The sequence below is a fragment of the Leuresthes tenuis genome, unplaced genomic scaffold, assembly GCF_036924035.1.
Source record: "Leuresthes tenuis unplaced genomic scaffold, fLeuTen1.0.hap1 SCAF_1, whole genome shotgun sequence".
In the NCBI taxonomy this organism is placed as follows: Eukaryota; Metazoa; Chordata; class Actinopteri; order Atheriniformes; family Atherinopsidae; genus Leuresthes; species Leuresthes tenuis.
Genome location: NW_027325355.1, coordinates 35,707,337 through 35,726,859, shown reverse-complemented (window position 1 = coordinate 35,726,859; position 19,523 = coordinate 35,707,337). Strand labels below are relative to the sequence as shown.

At 39.3% G+C, this 19,523-nt stretch overlaps 1 protein-coding gene across 1 annotated transcript; it reads right to left on the bottom strand.

Moving 5' to 3' along the window:
- Positions 1 to 1,899: 1,899 nt before the first annotated feature.
- On the bottom strand, positions 1,900 to 16,993 carry LOC140294229 (T-cell surface glycoprotein CD3 zeta chain-like). The gene is made up of 8 exons (XM_072379580.1): positions 16,771 to 16,993; positions 4,732 to 4,829; positions 4,153 to 4,197; positions 3,982 to 4,044; positions 2,573 to 2,608; positions 2,410 to 2,463; positions 2,211 to 2,246; positions 1,900 to 2,036 (listed from the first exon to the last, which is right to left on the bottom strand). The coding sequence occupies exons 1-8, from the start codon at positions 16,829 to 16,831 to the stop codon at positions 1,971 to 1,973; spliced, it is 459 nt and encodes a 152-aa protein (XP_072235681.1). The 5' UTR covers positions 16,832 to 16,993; the 3' UTR covers positions 1,900 to 1,970.
- Positions 16,994 to 19,523: the final 2,530 nt, after the last annotated feature.

The window sequence follows — 19,523 nt, the reverse complement described above, 5'->3', positions numbered from 1 at the left end:
CCAGGTTTCATCTCTTTGTGGAACCTGGTAAAGACTAACCAACATACATAACTTTGTCCACCAGGTGGCAGAAACGAGTAAAAACTAATGAACCTCGAGATGAATTTATTTTTCTTTTATTAAAGAGCAAACACGACTTTAATGATGAAGCAGATTATTAACATCACAACAATACAACTCTTATTACAGCACAAATTCTCAGGAAAACATTAAAGTTTATACTTTCAGAATAACATCTGCAGGAAAACTTAATGTGAAAGAACCAAAAACATGAAAAAGGAGGTCATTTACAATAAAACCTTAAAGCTGTAGTAAAAACACCCAAAAACGGTTCAATTTCAAATGAGTTTCAGCAGATAAATGGAGCTAAAACTAATTATTTTATCATATTATTTATTTTTTCATGACAGCATATTGCTTAAAAGATTTAGTAAATAATCTTGTTATTTAGGGGAAAAAAGGCCAAAATAAAGAAACATTTAGTTTTTTATGACACATTTATTCCGATATTATTCTCATGTATTTAGTTAATATGAGTTTATTTAACATTTATCTAATACTGAACTCTTCGGGTACGAAGCTTGAAGCAGATTCTCCTCATGTTGACCACTGATTTGATCTTTTATCTTTATTTACACAAAGATGCAAACTTCTCAGCTTTTAGGAGCATTTTAGATGCTCAGATTCTAACAAAGGAAGGAAGGAAGCATGTTTTAACACATACTGAGAGCACCAAAACCTAAAAATATTCACTTTAAATCATGTAACTAAGACCAAGAGAGCAAGTTTTCTCAGATGGATCATTTCAATCCATTTAATGTGTTTTATTGGAAATGAGAAATATTTACAATCGAATCACTGCTTTACATTTCTATCATAAATGATCGATGGTTAATAATTCACTGTGTTATTATAGAAGGAACGAGGACATGCTGAAGGGGGGTGTTATTACTAATTATGTAATAATTACCGGTTATTACAGATTATAATCGGTTATAAAAAGGTTATAATCGTTATAATCTGTTATTACTGGTTATTACCGGTTATAGTCGGTTATAAAAAGGTTATAATCGTTATAATCTGTTATTACCGGTTTTTGCAGGTTATAATCGGTTATAAAAAGGTTATAATCGTTATAATCTGTTATTACTGGTAATTACCGGTTATAAAAAGGTTATAATCTGTTATTACTGGTTATTACCGGTTATAAAAAGGTTATAATCGTTATAATCTGTTATTACCGGTTATTACAGGTTATAATCGGTTATACAAAGGTTATAATCGTTATAATCTGTTATTACTGGTTATTACCGGTTATAATCGGTTATAAAAAGGTTATAATCTGTTATAATCTGACCAAACCTGCTGTTCTCAGAAAAACATCTAATTTTTCCATTAATATTAATTAGAATTATGTTTAAGTAATATTAAATGAAAACGCACCAGCTGAATAAGTCTTTGACTTTGGCCTGGTGTTACGGTGCTTGTTGTCCCCTCTTTCCTGTCCTCTGAACCCCAGCTGCTTCTGGTTCTGGTTCTGATGGAGGTTTCTTCCCGTTAAAAGGCAGTTTTTTCTCTCCACAGTCGCCTCGTGCAGCTCAGGATTGGATCAGAGAGAAGTTTCTAAACGGTTTTTAACTGGCTCTGCCTGAACTGAACTAATTTAGAATTTAATTAGATTACAATGAACTGGTTTGAATTGGACTGTATCTTTGATATTTGGTGCTTTATGCATAAAACTGAACAGAATTAAATAAATTCCCATCAATAGAAGAAAAATAAAAGCTCCATAAGATGGGATTTTAGACATTTCATTCAGTCTATTTCTGGCCTGATGTTGCAAATCTAAACTAATCTAATCTGAAGCATTTTCTCCCTAAACTTCTAAATTATTTTGAATTTTAAAAAGCTGCCAAGCAGTCTTTCATCATCTTCAACTTGAGCATCTGGAGACGCCTGGAAGCGGTTCGTTAGCGAGCAGAAAGCTGCTGCATGTGGAGGGAGTCGTAGGTGTCTCTGCTGGCTGCGCTCAGACCCTGAGGAAGGTTTACAATTCAATCAATCAATCAGTCAATCAGTCAATCAATCAATCAGTCAATCAGTCAGTCAATCAATCAGTCAATCAATCAATCAGTCAGTCATCGATGCTGTTTGAACTGTCAGAGCAGAACATTCCTAAAAGTGATCCCAGCTGGACGGTTTGCACTCACCTGATAAACGGCATCGTGGTTCTTTCTGCCACGATTCTAAAGAAGAAACAGAAGGACAATGTCTGGATAAGTCATATGTATGAGTAAATATGTATATATATATATATATATATATATAAATATATATGAGTCCATATGTAGTCTGAGATGTTTAAACAGTCATATGTGTATATATATATATATATGTTTAAATACTCACCCCACTTTTAATAGGAAGCTCTTTATATTCTCCATCTGTGCGTCTTTGCAGTCCCTGAAGTTAAAATAATGACCATTAATTATAATGAATAATTAACGAGCAGCTCATAGAGTTTCTGCTGGTGAGATAATGAAAGAGGAGAAGAAGAGCATTCGTTCGTTACCGTGTACGTGGAGTCGTCAGCAGGCGGCCTGCGGGGCTATAAGACCAAACACAACGGATATAAATGAGTCAGCACCTCTAAGATGTTCCTCAGTGAACTGAAACTGCACAGAGTCTGTGGCTCGGCTTTGGTTTTACAAGGTAAGTTTCAGTGCTCCAGCTAATCCTAAAACTCATCAATGCTCCTTTAAACTGGCCGTACGCGACATGATTTTCAAGGATTTCCAAACTGTGGACAGTTTTCAGTCAGAATAAAACCAGGAGGAATCACACAGTGCTGTGATCTCAGCTGTTTGGTTTAAGGTGGTCATTAAACTCAGTCCAGGCTGCTTTAAGGCGGTATTTCAACCACCATGTGCGCTGCTGCCTCTTCCAAACAGGAAGCAGGTGAAGCTGACGGTAACCATGGCGATGGGGCAGAAAATGTACGGTTCAGCCGGACCGAACAAACGGAGGAGGAAACAGAACGAATGTTTCTACGATGTTTCGCCTGCAGTTAAAAATGCAGCTGTGGCTAAAAGCTGCGAATCGCTCGACTTCACTGTTGTTTACAGTTTCTACCAGGTGCATGATGGGAAATAATCTCAGAAAAATCTAGCGCTCTTCCATATAGTGACCTTGTAAGATCTGGAGTGTTTGCAGAATCTTTAATCTGTGATTTAAAACAGTTTCTGGGCAGTTTAAAAAGCAACAAATGGATCTGTTCAGTTGTCTTTGGTATAAATTTACCGTTAGTCGTAGCGTTAGCCACTAGCTGCCTTTTCACTCTGTAACTATGATGTTTGGAATAAATAGGTGTGATTCCAACGTAACAAAGACACCTGAAGGTTGTAACTCGTGTCCTTTTAGTGTTGGAACAGCTCTCAGCTTCAGTCAGGTACCGGTACAGCGAATCAATCCAAGCAGATGTTTTAAAGCGTAGCGCTGAGGTGCTAACAGGCTAACGCTAACAGGCTAACGCTAACAGGGAAACGTACGGAGTCACGGACAGGATCACGAAGTATATGAACTCATAAAGACTGTCTAACTAACTTGTGGACATCCGTGGGTGCAGATGGGAGTCCGGGACCCCTACGGAGAGAAATCCTCTACGATATAACCTCTGTTCACCGATGTCAAGGGTCGTGAGGTTTTATTTAAGCCATGTTGACCCGAGCTGTTTCAGTTCGAGGATGCTGCTGTTTCCATTATCGCCGAAGGCCGTAATTCTATACTAAGTTAAAATTATTCTCATCTTTGAGCTCTACAAAAAAAGATTTGTATTTTTATATCTATAATGAGTTCCTTTTTAACACAACAGATAAATAATGAGACCTGGAACCGACCCTCAATCGGCCATAACTCTATTAAGGGAGCTTCCTGCTATATGAGCTCTTTTCTCGTGGCATCATCAGACCACAGTAGACTTACTTTTCCTCTCCCAGACTCTGTCATCAGTTGATCATAATGACTGGCGCCCTGACCTTTCAGATCCTAAAAACAAAAACTCCTCATTAACAGTTGCTGTGTGAAAATTTGCAAAAGACAACAGACAGAAGCAAACATGGCGCCGTCAGTTTGTGTTGTTTGCTTGTGACTCACAGAGTAGAGGCTCTCCTCCGTCACCGTGACTTTGGTTTTAAAGAACTGCAAAAAAACACATTCAGGAAAGACATTATGGCTCAAAATGATGTTACTAAGACCAACAAGTCCTGAGTTAAGACTAACAGTCGAAAGTCAGGATTAACAAGTCTCTGAGGAGGAAGAAGAGCTCCAGTTTAGACCAACAGCTGTGTTTAAACAGGCCATACCATCCGAAAAGCAAGACTAGCTCGTCCTGAGTCTAAACCAAAAGGTTTGAAAAGAATAAATTAAGTCCAGAGTCACGACTTAAAAACTTTCAGCCTGAGTCGAGTCCAAAGTTAAGGCAACCGAGTCTGAAGCTACGATCCACAGACTTTAACAAAACTGTTAGCTTCAGAGATGCAGATTATTCATCAAGTTATTGTTGAATCTCAACTTAAACGTCCGCTTGAAGTCATGTTGAAGACATGCGTCTGAATGGACTAAAGTCAGAAGATATCCTTCCTCCATTTAACGGGAAACAAAAAGGGACTAAAGTCAGAAGATATCCTTCCTCCATTTAACGGGAAACAAAAAGAAGTGTTTGTGCCAACCAACCCTCTCCTTGATGAACATGCCGGTGATGATGAGGCCGTACAGCCCGAGGAAGCCGTCCAACATGTAGCACAGACGGGGGTCGTACATGTGAAAAGCCTCTGTGGAGGTCAGAGAAAACACGAAATTCAGTCAAGCCTTTAGTGTCTTACTGCAGGAAGAGAGTGTGTGAACGAGCTTGGTGGTTTCCTCAGCTGCTGCCGAGCTCTGGCTGAGGCTCATTAACTGACAGCTGTGTGTGTTCATGTGTGGTTCAGTGTGGGCGTCTGTGTGCATCGATGCTGTTAGTAAAACTGAAAGATGCAGCAGATGAGTCGCTTCTCATCTCAGAAACCTCCGTTACACGTTGAAACAGGTCAGAGTTCTTCATCTTTAACTTCATGTCACACACAGAGACAAAAGAGTTTAGAAACACAACAATTATAACACAATCACTGAAATATGCTAAAAATATAGACTACCAAATTCTGAGTCAAGACAACCAAATTCTGAGTAAAGACCAGCAAGTTCTGAGTAAAGACCAGCAAGTTCTGAGTAAAGACTACCAAATTCAGAGTCAAGACTACCAAATTCTGAGTCAAGACAACCAAATTCTGAGTAAAGACCAGCAAGTTCTGAGTAAAGACCAGCAAGTTCTGAGTAAAGACCAGCAAGTTCTGAGTAAAGACTACCAAATTCTGAGTCAAGACAACCAAATTCTGAGTAAAGACCAGCAAGTTCTGAGTAAAGACCAGCAAATTCTGAGTAAAGACCAGCAAGTTCTGAGTCAAGACCAGCAAGTTCTGAGTAAAGACTACCAAATTCTGAGTCAAGACCACCAAATTCTGAGTAAAGACCAGCAAGTTCTGAGTAAAGACCAGCAAGTTCTGAGTCAAGACCAGCAAATTCTGAGTAAAGACCAGCAAGTTCTGAGTCAAGACTACCAAATTCTGAGTAAAGACCAGCAAATTCTGAGTCAAGACCAGCAAGTTCTGAGTCAAGACTACCAAATTCTGAGTAAAGACCAGCAAGTTCTGAGTCAAGACTACCAAATTCTGAGTAAAGACCAGCAAATTCTGAGTCAAGACCAGCAAGTTCTGAGTCAAGACCAGCAAGTTCTGAGTCAAGACCAGCAAGTTCTGAGTCAAGACTACCAAATTCTGAGTAAAGACCAGCAAATTCTGAGTCAAGACTACCAAATTCTGAGTAAAGACCAGCAAATTCTGAGTAAAGACCAGCAAGTTCTGAGTCAAGACCAGGAAGTCTGAGTCAAGACCACCAAATTCTGAGTAAAGACCACCAAATTCTGAGTCAAGACCACCAAATTCTGAGTAAAGACCACCAAATTCTGAGTCAAGACCACCAAATTCTGAGTAAAGACCAGCAAATTCTGAGTAAAGACTACCAAATTCTGAGTAAAGACCAGCAAATTCAGAGTAAAGACCACCAAATTCTGAGTAAAGACTACCAAATTCTGAGTCGAGACCACCAAATTCAGAGTAAAGACTACCAAATTCTTAGTCAAGACCACCAAATTCTGAGTAAAGACCAGCAAATTCAGAGTAAAGACTACCAAATTCTTAGTCAAGACCACCAAATTCTGAGTAAAGACCAGCAAATTCAGAGTAAAGACTACCAAATTCTGAGTAAAGACCAGCAAATTCTGAGTAAAGACCACCAAATTCTGAGTCAAGACCACCAAATTCTGAGTAAAGACCAGCAAATTCAGAGTAAAGACCACCAAATTCAGAGTAAAGACTACCAAATTCTGAGTCAAGACCACCAAATTCAGAGTAAAGACTACCAAATTCTGAGTAAAGACCAGCAAATTCTGAGTAAAGACCACCAAATTCTGAGTCAAGACCAGCAAATTCAGAGTAAAGACTACCAAATTCTTAGTCAAGACCACCAAATTCTGAGTAAAGACCAGCAAATTCAGAGTAAAGACTACCAAATTCTGAGTAAAGACCAGCAAATTCTGAGTAAAGACCACCAAATTCTGAGTAAAGACCAGCAAATTCTGAGTAAAGACCACCAAATTCTGAGTCAAGACCACCAAATTCTGAGTAAAGACCAGCAAATTCAGAGTAAAGACCACCAAATTCAGAGTAAAGACTACCAAATTCTGAGTCAAGACCACCAAATTCAGAGTAAAGACTACCAAATTCTGAGTAAAGACCAGCAAATTCTGAGTAAAGACCACCAAATTCTGAGTCAAGACCAGCAAATTCAGAGTAAAGACTACCAAATTCTTAGTCAAGACCACCAAATTCTGAGTAAAGACCAGCAAATTCAGAGTAAAGACTACCAAATTCTGAGTAAAGACCAGCAAATTCTGAGTAAAGACCACCAAATTCTGAGTCAAGACCACCAAATTCTGAGTAAAGACCACCAAATTCAGAGTCAAGACTACCAAATTCTGAGTCAAGACCACCAAATTCTGAGTAAAGACTACCAAATTCTGAGTAAAGACCAGCAAATTCAGAGTAAAGACCACCAAATTCAGAGTAAAGACTACCAAATTCTGAGTCAAGACCACCAAATTCTGAGTAAAGACCAGCAAATTCAGAGTAAAGACTACCAAATTCTTAGTCAAGACCACCAAATTCTGAGTAAAGACCAGCAAATTCAGAGTAAAGACTACCAAATTCTGAGTAAAGACCAGCAAATTCTGAGTAAAGACTACCAAATTCTTAGTCAAGACCACCAAATTCTGAGTAAAGACCAGCAAATTCAGAGTAAAGACCACCAAATTCTGAGTAAAGACCAGCAAATTCAGAGTAAAGACTACCAAATTCTGAGTAAAGACCACCAAATTCTGAGTAAAGACCACCAAATTCTGAGTCAAGACCACCAAATTCTGAGTAAAGACCACCAAATTCAGAGTCAAGACTACCAAATTCTGAGTCAAGACCACCAAATTCTGAGTAAAGACTACCAAATTCTGAGTCAAGACCACCAAATTCTGAGTAAAGAGTACCAAATTCAGAGTAAAGACCACCAAATTCTGAGTAAAGACCAGCAAGTTCTGAGTAAAGACCACCAAATTCTGAGTAAAGACCAGCAAATTCAGAGTAAAGACCCGCAAATTCAGAGTAAAGACCAGCAAATTCTGAGTAAAGACCACCAAATTCTGAGTAAAGACCAGCAAATTCTGAGTAAAGACCAGCAAATTCTGAGTAAAGACCACCAAATTCTGAGTAAAGACTACCAAATTCTGAGTCAAGACCACCAAATTCTGAGTAAAGACCACCAAATTCTGAGTCAAGACCACCAAATTCTGAGTAAAGACCACCAAATTCAGAGTCAAGACTACCAAATTCTGAGTCAAGACCACCAAATTCTGAGTAAAGACTACCAAATTCTGAGTCAAGACCACCAAATTCTGAGTAAAGAGTACCAAATTCAGAGTAAAGACCACCAAATTCTGAGTAAAGACCAGCAAGTTCTGAGTAAAGACCACCAAATTCTGAGTAAAGACCAGCAAATTCAGAGTAAAGACCCGCAAATTCAGAGTAAAGACCAGCAAGTTCTGAGTAAAGACTACCAAATTCAGAGTCAAGACCAGCAAATTCAGAGTAAAGACCACCAAATTCTGAGTAAAGACCAGCAAATTCAGAGTAAAGACCACCAAATTCTGAGTAAAGACCAGCAAATTCTGAGTAAAGACCAGCAAATTCTGAGTAAAGACCACCAAATTCTGAGTAAAGACCAGCAAATTCAGAGTAAAGACCACCAAATTCTGAGTAAAGACCAGCAAATTCTGAGTAAAGACCAGCAAATTCTGAGTAAAGACCAGCAAATTCTGAGTCAAGACCACCAAATTCTGAGTAAAGACCAGCAAATTCAGAGTAAAGACCAGCAAATTCTGAGTAAAGACCAGCAAATTCAGAGTAAAGACTACCAAATTCAGAGTAAAGACTACCAAATTCTGAGTCAAGACCACCAAATTCTGAGTAAAGACCAGGAAGTCTGAGTCAAGACTACCAAATTCTGAGTCAAGACCAGCAAATTCAGAGTCAAGACTACCAAATTCTGAGTCAAGACCACCAAATTCTGAGTAAAGACTACCAAATTCTGAGTAAAGACCAGCAAATTCAGAGTAAAGACCACCAAATTCAGAGTAAAGACTACCAAATTCAGAGTAAAGACCACCAAATTCTGAGTAAAGACCAGCAAATTCAGAGTAAAGACTACCAAATTCTTAGTCAAGACCACCAAATTCTGAGTAAAGACCAGCAAATTCAGAGTAAAGACTACCAAATTCTTAGTCAAGACCACCAAATTCTGAGTAAAGACCAGCAAATTCTGAGTAAAGACTACCAAATTCTTAGTCAAGACCACCAAATTCTGAGTAAAGACCAGCAAATTCAGAGTAAAGACCAGCAAATTCTGAGTCAAGACTACCAAATTATCAAAAAAAGTTGAAAATAAATCAACTTGTGGAGTCAAAGACCAAACCCTTTATCTGAAACCAAGTTTTCACCAAGATCAATAACTCTAAATGAACAAGTTCAGATTCAACGCCTGTCAACTTAAGACCAACCCTTATATATAATATAATATTATAATTCCCACATGCAGTTGTTTGTCAGGAATAACGAACACGACATGAAAACCAAAGAATCTGAGAACAGAATCCAAACCGAGTCCAGATTCAGGAATCAGCTCCTGAATTAAGACCAAACAGTCAGACAAAAACTCTCTTTGTGCTTTTCTCTCTTTGTGAAGTCGGATCATTGACTGAATATTTCACTTAAATGTAAAGTTTCCATGAATCCTCCATCAGAAGGTTTAAACTCTTTAAATTTTCTTTGCTTTGTGCGACCAGATGAACGTTTGAGTCTTACAGCCTTTTTCCATCTCACATTAGAATCTGTAGTCAGGTTTGTTCACAGTTTGTGGTTCAGAGAGCTCCTCTTCTTCCTCATCTCATCACGAGGCTCCATGTATGGATATCTGCCTTCTATCGGTGATCAGCTTTAACTTGGCTGGTACCTCTTCATCCTCCGATTAGCTTAGATAAACAGAAGCCTGCTGGCTGCAGTCTGAGCATCTGGTCAGATAAAAGCAAAGACTGACCTCATGGAAACACCACAGGAAGTCCCTGATCTGATGAATACCACAGCGCCGGTTTCATGTGCCGACGATCAGTTTCACTAACAAGTATTTAGCTTACAGTGTAACTTAGATTAACTGAGTTCTGAGGTCTTCATGTCGGTGCAACTGAAAGCTCTGGTTGTATAACATCAGTTCGGCATAATTAATCAGTAGCCTGAAGGCTGAATTTCACGACCGCTCTCTGAGCTTCTCAGCATTTATAAATGTAAAAATAATGCAGTTTGTTGTTAAAATTATTAAAAAAAGCCCTTTTTCAGCTCTGAACACATATGAACTTAACTTTAAGCAGTTAAAATACTCACTGAACATACAAATTATTAAATAAAATGTCTTTCTAAGTTAAAGGGTCATTACAAAGCTTCATTATCAGAGTTTTAACGTCATATTTCTAAGTTCTTCATCCAGAAGAAATATAGAAAAGTCCACTCGAGTGCAAAATATGTCAAATTCAACATTTAATTTAGGAAAACAACAACCTATTAAATCCATTCTTTGTTAATGTTTGGAACAGAAAAACTTTCATTGCAACATTTAAAGCCATTTAAAGTGTTGCAGGTCAGCCATTAGAAACATAAACAGCCATTTATACATAAACTGAAGTGATGAAGTTAAGCCTGATATTAAAACCGTAAAATCATGTGAAATGTGACATTTTAATTAGTTTTGCATGAAAACGAATGTCTAAACTGAATAAAAGTTGTTTTTTTGGAGGTTTTACTTTAATAAAGATTACAGCCCAACACATGAGAAGGAAATACGGTGCTTAAAGCTTCAGTATTTCACACATTATCCCGACGTTCTGTCTTCTTCTCAAGGTTAGAAATATGTTGCATTATATTATATTATATTATATTATATTATATTATATTATATTATATTATATTATATTATATTATATTATATTATATTATATTATATTATATTATATTAAATCACATTATTCAGTATTATCCTCAGCTTCGGTTTAGATTCATTCAAACTATTTGGGGTTCGGAGGAACCAATAAATACAATTATTACATATTTTGAGGATAATTATTTCCACATCAGCCTGATAACCCAAAATGTGATGTGCACGTACGTGCACGGCAGGTTAAATCTGCTGCGTTTGCTTTTTCTAGGCAGGAAAAAAACAAATAAAGCACATTTATTTCTCAGTTTGTCAGAGTTTCCACTGAAACTGCATTAAAACAGAAGCTAAACTGACTCAGATCAACCAGCTGTAAACACTTGTAAAGATCCTGACTCATCATGATGAGCTGCTTTCTCGTCAATAAGCTGATCGATCGGGATGAAAGTCATGAGACTGATAACATTAATGCCAACGTTTACTGTAACTGAGGAGGTGGAAACAGTCGCTGACGTCACTGTTTCATGTGATAATAACAGTGGAGCTAACTTTGACTAACGGAGAGCTTCTGAAACCCATCTTTGTTGAGTGGAAACAGAAAAAACAGAAACAGAAAGCTTCCATCAGAGAGAACGCTTCATTAAAGCGCCTAATCGCTTATTAATCACCTTCAAAGGCTCAGACAACAGCTTCCTGAGTGAAAGAACAGACAAAACTCGGCTTTTAAAGGCTTTTAAGCTCCACCCCCATGAGGAAAGGGGTGTGGTTTGATGTTTTATGTCAAACTTGGCTTTGAAGCTGGACCTAAAGTTGAAAAGGGATCCTAATCAGGTCCGTTTTGTTCGGAGTGCAGCCAGGAGTCCGATGACTCTACGTTGGTTTACTACATCTGTCCTGTATCCTGTGGAAGAAAGTTGGACCCAAAGGAGGCTCAAATGTTTAGTTATCCCCAAAAATAGACCCGCGCACATTTTTAGTGCCTGATTCATTTGGGTCACTTCACAAAAACTCCACTCCACTTAATTTAGTTAAAACAATTTATAACAAGTATGAGTAATTATTTCCTGGATGTTTATATCATAACATAAAGTGTTAAATAAATGATTAGAGTGGAAGAATCAGGCGAGACGTTAACCGTCTTCATTAAACTCAATGTGAAGCGTGTTTAGAATGTTAGTAAAAAGCGGAAAGTTGAGGAGGAACACCACAGGGTTCTATCCTCGGCCCACTTCCTTTTCGAGACAGGCTGATGGTTCAGTGACATCTACTTTTTCCTGTAGAGCTGATTTTGACGCATTTTACATCCTATTTTGCTTTAATTTTACTCAAACAGTTAATTCAGCCCAGAGTTCTGATCCCTGATCAACAGTTCTGCAGCTTTCTGAAGCTCTTTCACAGTTTTTCTGCTTTTTCGCTCATCTTCAGTCCTTGTTCCTGAGCATTTTCAGAGGAATGTGTTTTTTCTTTGTTCAGCCACTGAACTCTGAGCTATGAAGCATTCAGGCAGAAAAAAGGCTCCTAACTCAAGGGATGAACCAGTGTTGTGTCGACACAGAACAGACAACTTAGCAAAGAAGCCGTTTTAAACTGGATCTTTAGGCACTTTGTTACCAGCAGCCTGTCACAAAGACACATCATTTGTTCCCATTTCTTTAGCTGCATCTATGAAAAACAGCAAAGAAAACACAGTTTGACAGACAGAAAATAGGATTTCTGCAGCAACAAGGTGATTCCCAAAGAGCTATTAGCTGAAAACTTGGCATATCTCAGCATGGTGTGCAGTGTGTCCTTAAAACATTTGAGGAAACTGGACAAGTGGAGGACAAAAGAAGAAGTGTCAGGCCTAAAAAACTATCTCCAGCAGATGAACAGGATCTGAAAGTGATGTCCTTAAGAAAGAGGAAAAAATCCAGCTGTGACCTGACAGGACCTGAGAGATGCATCTGGACCTTCAGCTGATCCATCTACTGTTGGCCCAAGCCTCATCAGAAATGGGCTCCATGGAAGGGTGGCTGTCAAGAAGCCGTTCTTAAGGAAGGGAAACAGGGAGAAAAGGCTGAGCTGTGCCAAATGACACAAGAAGTGGACTGAAAATCAGTGGCAACAGGTCTTATGGAGGGATGAATCCTCCCCAGAGCCCGGACCTCAACATTATTGAAGCAGTGTGGGATCATCTGACAGAGAACGGAACAAAAGGCAGCCCACATCCAAAGAAGAGCTTTGGGATGTCCTTCAAGAAGCCTGGAGAACTATTCCTGAAGACTCCTTAAAGAAATGACAGAAAGCTCGTCTCAGAGGGTTCAGGCTGTGTTGGAGAATAAAGGAGCTCAGACCAGAGATTCACTTTAAAGCTGCTGAGAACTGATAAAAAACTCTGTTTCTGCCTCAGATTCTGTGTCATATTCCTTATTTAATTAAATATATAAAGAAATGAAGGATGGATCAAAGCGTTTGCACAACTTTGTAAAGTGAAAAACAAAAAAAAAGGAATTTCAAGGCGAATAATGTTAAATTCTGTGACTTATAAAGATGTCGACACCCTGCAGTTGTGCAACATTTTACATCTTGATAAAGAGAAAGCTGCTCTTATCACCTTTTCCTCTTCTTCAGGATGATTAAATGATTGAAACACTTTATCTGATGGTCAAACAGGCATTTAAGCAGCGTTAGCTCATATCAACATGAATATAGTTTAAATGCGCCGCTGTGGTTTCGGTTGGCAGTTTGAACACCTGAAAATGATCCAGGACGCCTCACCGCTCTGTCTGTTTCTCACCCTGCAGTCCCTTTCTGTTCCTGTTCTCAGCTTCTTCACCACATTACCATCAAACATGGCCGCCGAGCTGAGAGCGAACCTTTCTGCCTCAGCAGCTCAGTCTGAAGAAGACTCTTCGGCTCAGAAAACCACAGGCAGCTTCCTGAAATGGGGGTTTCTATCCTTGTGGTCAATTAATTTTCAGAGCTGTGATGCTTCAAAAGGAAGAAAACGTGAAGCTTAACAATCTAAAGCAGCCAAAGCTGCACATTAAGCATTAAAATCAGATCATAATATGTGGAGAAAACATCCATTTTAACTTATTTAAATTTAATATTCTTAAAAAAACACCTTAAATTGAAGCCTAATTTACACACGACACACTTTTTCTAATTCCACTGACGGCAAACAGCCATAACTGTAAAATAACTATTAAAAATCCCTCATTCAAGGCTCGACTGCTAATTTGATTTAATTTGATTCAAACTTCTATATTAAAGGCTGTAAAAAGCTGATTTTCTGGTTAGTTTTAATGCATCTGCAGACTTTAAAAGTTTAATGTCCAACTTTTCTGTGTAAATTAGCAGCATTTTTCACATTGGTTTGGTTGGTTTGGGTTAGAGATTACTGAGTTTTTAATAAAAACTATGGAATTATATATTATTATATATATCTTATTACATATTATTGATGTTTCTGCGCGTCCGAATCTCCTTTACTTTGAGATAAAACCCCTGATGTGTTTGTTTTCACCCAAACATTCATCTTTTATTCATATTGTTTGGACGAAGGAAAGCTTTAAATGTAAATAATTAGGATCTCAGTTTGAATTCAAACGTTTTAATAATGAAGACGTTTTTGGTAATGATCATTTTTTCTGCTCTGCCTCTAATATATGATTCATCAGAAGTTTCTACGAACAGACCGAGCAGGTTTCTGCACTTTGAGAATCATGAAGAATAAATAAAAAATACAAAACATTTGTTTTAATTTCAGGGCATAAAAGCAGCTGTTTAAACAACTCTAACTTTAGGGTTAGGGTGGAAGCTGAGGCATCACTTTCTCTCCGTGTGCCGCCATGTTAAATCATCTCAGCGACATGTTTGCTGCTGCTGTTTGTTTTTGTTTCAATTCTTTATTCAGTTTGCTTGGTTTTGATTTGCCGACTGGAAAAATATAAAAAATGTCAGCCTCAAAGCAAACTGGTTTTAACTAAAGCTCCAAACTTTGGCTGATTTCAATCAATAATTTCATTTATATGGTTGACCCGACCCGTGTCTACGATGGTGTTTAACGCTTCACTTTGGGATAATTAATTAATTAATTAATTTGGATAATTAAAATGTCAGATAGTCCCCAGTCTGGGCAACTTTTTATGGATCAGTTCGGCAGAGTTGACCCGGTTCTGTTGGTCTGAGCCGGGCCGAACTGTAACACGTGGCCCAAGTGTCCTCATTCAGAGTGACATGCTTTACATTTATTTAACGCTTCCCTTTGGGATAATTAGTTAATTAATTAATTAATGAAGAGTGTTCTGTTGGCCTGAGCCGGGCCGAACGTTACATGCTTTACATTAAGGTGGTGAGGCCCCAGGCCCCATGAAAATACTGATTGGATACATGTTCTCTTTGGCTGCCTTTAGGCCCGAGTCAACAGGTTGAATTTGGACCATGTTTGGCCGAATATTCTCTGCTCTCTCATATTTATATATATATTCTATATATTCTCTGATATATATTCTATATATTCTCTGATATTTAAGGCCACGCTTTGTCTAGTTTCACAATGGGTCGGTGGTCTCAGCAGGGTTCAGTGTTCTGAATATTGGTTGAGTTTCGAACCCTATTTTGGTCGTTTATACTTGGATTTTACTGTAAAAATTTACAGGCGCTAAAGACTTTTTTTCTTTTGATAGTTTAAATTGGTATTCAATAGTAACGGGCTTGGATTGGATCTTTGAAGGACGTTGATGGGATTTTTATTGTGATTTGGAACAAAAATAATTTAATTATCGCTCTAAACCTTGGTTTTAAAGTGGAATTTAACGCTTTACCACAGCTTAGATACTATTACACATTATTTCCAATCGAGTAAAAACTTCAGTTTGTGAGATTTGATGCTGTTTTAGGAGGTCGAATAATAATAATTTACTGCTTCAAAACTTCAATGGTTTCAGTGGTTTTGTGCGATTCATTTTTAATGCTCTAATTTTAAAATCTGACACATTTAAGAACAGGTTCAGTTTAAAACTGGTTTAAACTGATTTTTTGTTGGTTTAATTCTCAACAGGAGAGAATCGTCTGTTCTATTTAGTATTTTATACATTTGTCAGCTTCTTTAATCTCTTTAATTGGACTTTTTCAATTGAACTATTTGTTCATTTGTAAAACAGCTCAGAACTACGGGTGAACTATCGGATGGATTAAGGCTTTAACGTAATAAACATGGTTTTCTCTTGAAGGCTTCTGACTGTTAAATAAAAAACTGATTGAGTCTTAGAAGACTTTGGGAATTATTCTGAACAAGATGGAGAGCACATTCGATGTAACATAGTTTAAGATGTTTGTTTATCGTGACAGCAACAAAATATTAGATAAATATTAGATAAAAGAAGTAATAATAATAAAAGTATTACATATTATTCATAGAAACAAAAATAAACTTGATTATCAACAGAAAACAGAAAGATGTTAATGCTACTCCACATTTAGGAGTCAACGTGCTAATAATTTACAAGCTAACGTGCTAACTTTGAAAGCACCCGTCAAAGTTAGCACGTTAGCGAACAAAATCCCAAGTGCCAAAAGCATCGAGAGTCAGATGGAGACGGAAATGAATATAAAAACTATGAAGTGTTGAAAGCGAACTCTGTGTTCAGTTCTGTTGAGAAAGGCACTAACAACACCTCAAACATGGCTACCACAAGCTCAAAACCTTTTGTGTTTGAAGTTTCCTTCTAAAATGTCTTCAGATGAGGAACTTTCTGAGTCACGTTTTGCGTCCGTAGAACTGAACCGGCTTTTTTAAAATGTGATTTCCAGGGTTATCAGGTGGAGAAGAAAAGTTAAAACATGTTTTGTAGCTCATGAAAGTCTCAACTGACAGAATAATCTTAATAAATGCAGTTTGTTTGTTGCTCTTGTGTCTGAAAAAAAGACATTTTTTAAAATAAACGGATTATGATTTAAATCTAGAATCTGCATCAGAATTCAAAAGATTGTGTTTAAGACGATAAATCACCTTCTTTGTTTTTTAGAAAACCGCTCTAACCGTCACTGTAAGGACGCCGTAAAGCCCCTGTTTGCAGGACTTATAGGTGGAAAAAGCAGTGCCTTTACCTGCCGAAGGAGGCATGGAGGCGAGGACCAGCAGGCTGGACACCCACATCTGGAGCTCCATCCCAAACCAGTTTCCCAAGAAGACGATGTTTCTGGTTTGAGCAGCGAAGTGACAGAAGTGAAGCTGCGTCTTCCTCTGTCGTCTCGAAGTAGAACAGGAAGTGGTGAGGAGATGTTGTGACAGGTGACATCCAGCGACACACTTTAAACGAAGCCGTCTCCCACACATGAACATATTCTGTGCACACGGAAAAAGAAATGCAGCTTCCAGCGTCTGTTTATTTCACTGCTTTTCATGTTTACACCGTTACTTCGAAACAAATCCTAAAAATCTCCATCTGAAGCCGCCTGTTTCCTTTATTCATGAGCTCCTTTTTGTTATATATCGGCAACATACCTGGATATTAAATAAGAAAAGCTTCAACTTACCTTACAGCTGAATATTAGACATCCAACGGTTCCACATAAAGGCTAAAAGATGAATAAACAACACTTTCTGTCAAATCTTTCCTGGTACTTTGCATGATTTACAGTCCTTTTTTTAATTTATTAAATTATTTATTTATGTGCAAAATCTCTAAATTACAGTCTTTTCGGTTCATTCTTCTCCTGGAATAAGTAGTTTTAGTCCAAGGGCTCTCACACACCACAGAAACATCAAAGCGCCAGCAGCAACAAAGTGTTTCCAGTATCTGGGATAAAATAATTGCATAATAAATAAATAGAAGCCATGAAGTGTTGGTGGTTGGTTTTGGTGCTGATGAAGGCCCAAATGCAGAACAACAGACTGGAGGCCAACCTTATCCAGGAGGCTAACCTTATCCAGGAGGCTAACTTTATCCAGGAGGCCAACCTTATCCAGGAGGCCAACCTTATCCAGGAGGCTAACCTTATCCAGGAGGCCAACCTTATCCAGGAGGCTAACTTTATCCAGGAGGCTAACTTTATCCAGGAGGCCAACTTTATCCAGGGGGCTAACCTTATCCAGGAGGCTAACCTTATCCAGGAGGCCAACCTTATCCAGGAGGCTAACTTTATCCAGGAGGCTAACCTTATCCAGGAGGCCAACCTTATCCAGGGGGCTAACCTTATCCAGGAGGCCAACCTTATCCAGGAGGCTAACTTTATCCAGGAGGCTAACCTTATCCAGGAGGCCAACTTTATCCAGGGGGCTAACCTTATCCAGGAGGCTAACCTTATCCAGGAGGCTAACCTTATCCAGGAGGCCAACCTTATCCAGGAGGCTAACCTTATCCAGGAGGCCAACCTTATCCAGGAGGCCAACCTTATCCAGGAGGCTAACTTTATCCAGGAGGCCAACCTTATCCAGGAGGCCAACCTTATCCAGGAGGCTAACTTTATCCAGGAGGCTAACCTTATCCAGGAGGCTAACCTTATCCAGGGGGCTAACCTTATCCAGGAGGCCAACCTTATCCAGGAGGCTAACTTTATCCAGGAGGCTAACCTTATCCAGGAGGCCAACTTTATCCAGGGGGCTAACCTTATCCAGGAGGCTAACCTTATCCAGGAGGCTAACCTTATCCAGGAGGCCAACCTTATCCAGGAGGCTAACCTTATCCAGGAGGCCAACCTTATCCAGGAGGCTAACCTTATCCAGGAGGCTAACCTTATCCAGGAGGCTAACTTTATCCAGGAGGCTAACCTTATCCAGGAGGCCAACCTTATCCAGGAGGCTAACTTTATCCAGGAGGCTAACCTTATCCAGGAGGCCAACTTTATCCAGGGGGCTAACCTTATCCAGGAGGCTAACCTTATCCAGGAGGCTAACCTTATCCAGGAGGCTAACCTTATCCAGGAGGCCAACTTTATCCAGGAGGCCAACCTTATCCAGGAGGCCCACTTTATCCAGGAGGCTAACCTTATCCAGGAGGCCAACTTTATCCAGGAGGCCAAATTTTTCCAGGAGGCCAACCTTATCCAGGAGGCTAACCTTATCCAGGAGGCTAACCTTATCCAGGAGGCCAACCTTATCCAGGAGGCTAACTTTATCCAGGGGGCTAACCTTATCCAGGAGGCCAACTTTATCCAGGAGGCTAACCTTATCCAGGAGGCGAACCTTATCCAGGAGGCCAACTTTATCCAGGAGGCCAACTTTATCCAGGGGGCTAACCTTATCCAGGAGGCCAACTTTATCCAGGGGGCTAACCTTATCCAGGAGGCTAACCTTATCCAGGAGGCCAACCTTATCCAGGAGGCCAAATTTTTCCAGGAGGCCAACCTTATCCAGGAGGCCAACTTTATCCAGGAGGCCAACCTTATCCAGGAGGCTAACTTTATCCAGGAGGCTAACCTTATCCAGGAGGCCAACCTTATCCAGGAGGCCAACTTTATCCAGGAGGCCAACTTTATCCAGGAGGCCAACCTAATCCAGGGGGCTAACCTTATCCAGGGGGCTAACCTTATCCAGGAGGCCAACCTTATCCAGGAGGCCAACTTTATCCAGGAGGCCAACTTTATCCAGGAGGCTAACCTTATCCAGGGGGCTAACCTTATCCAGGAGGCCAACCTTATCCAGGAGGCCAACTTTATCCAGGAGGCCAACTTTATCCAGGAGGCTAACCTTATCCAGGAGGCTAACCTTATCCAGGAGGCTCACCTTATCCAGGAGGCCAACCTTATCCAGGAGGCCAACTTTATCCAGGAGGCCAACTTTATCCAGGAGGCTAACCTTATCCAGGAGGCAAACCTTATCCAGGAGGCTTTTTCTGGAGAAAACGACCTCTTCACTGACA

Excerpts from the sequence above, each read along its gene's own strand:
- LOC140294229 (XM_072379580.1), bottom strand. The coding sequence starts at position 16,831 with ATGGAGCTCCAGATGTGGGTGTCCAGCCTGCTGGTCCTCGCCTCCATG. Across the intron at positions 4,198-4,731 it reads GCATGTTCATCAAGGAGAGG|TTCTTTAAAACCAAAGTCAC; the intron begins GTTGGTTGGCAC and ends GTTTTTTTGCAG. Across the intron at positions 4,045-4,152 it reads CGGAGGAGAGCCTCTACTCT|GATCTGAAAGGTCAGGGCGC; the intron begins GTGAGTCACAAG and ends TTTTGTTTTTAG.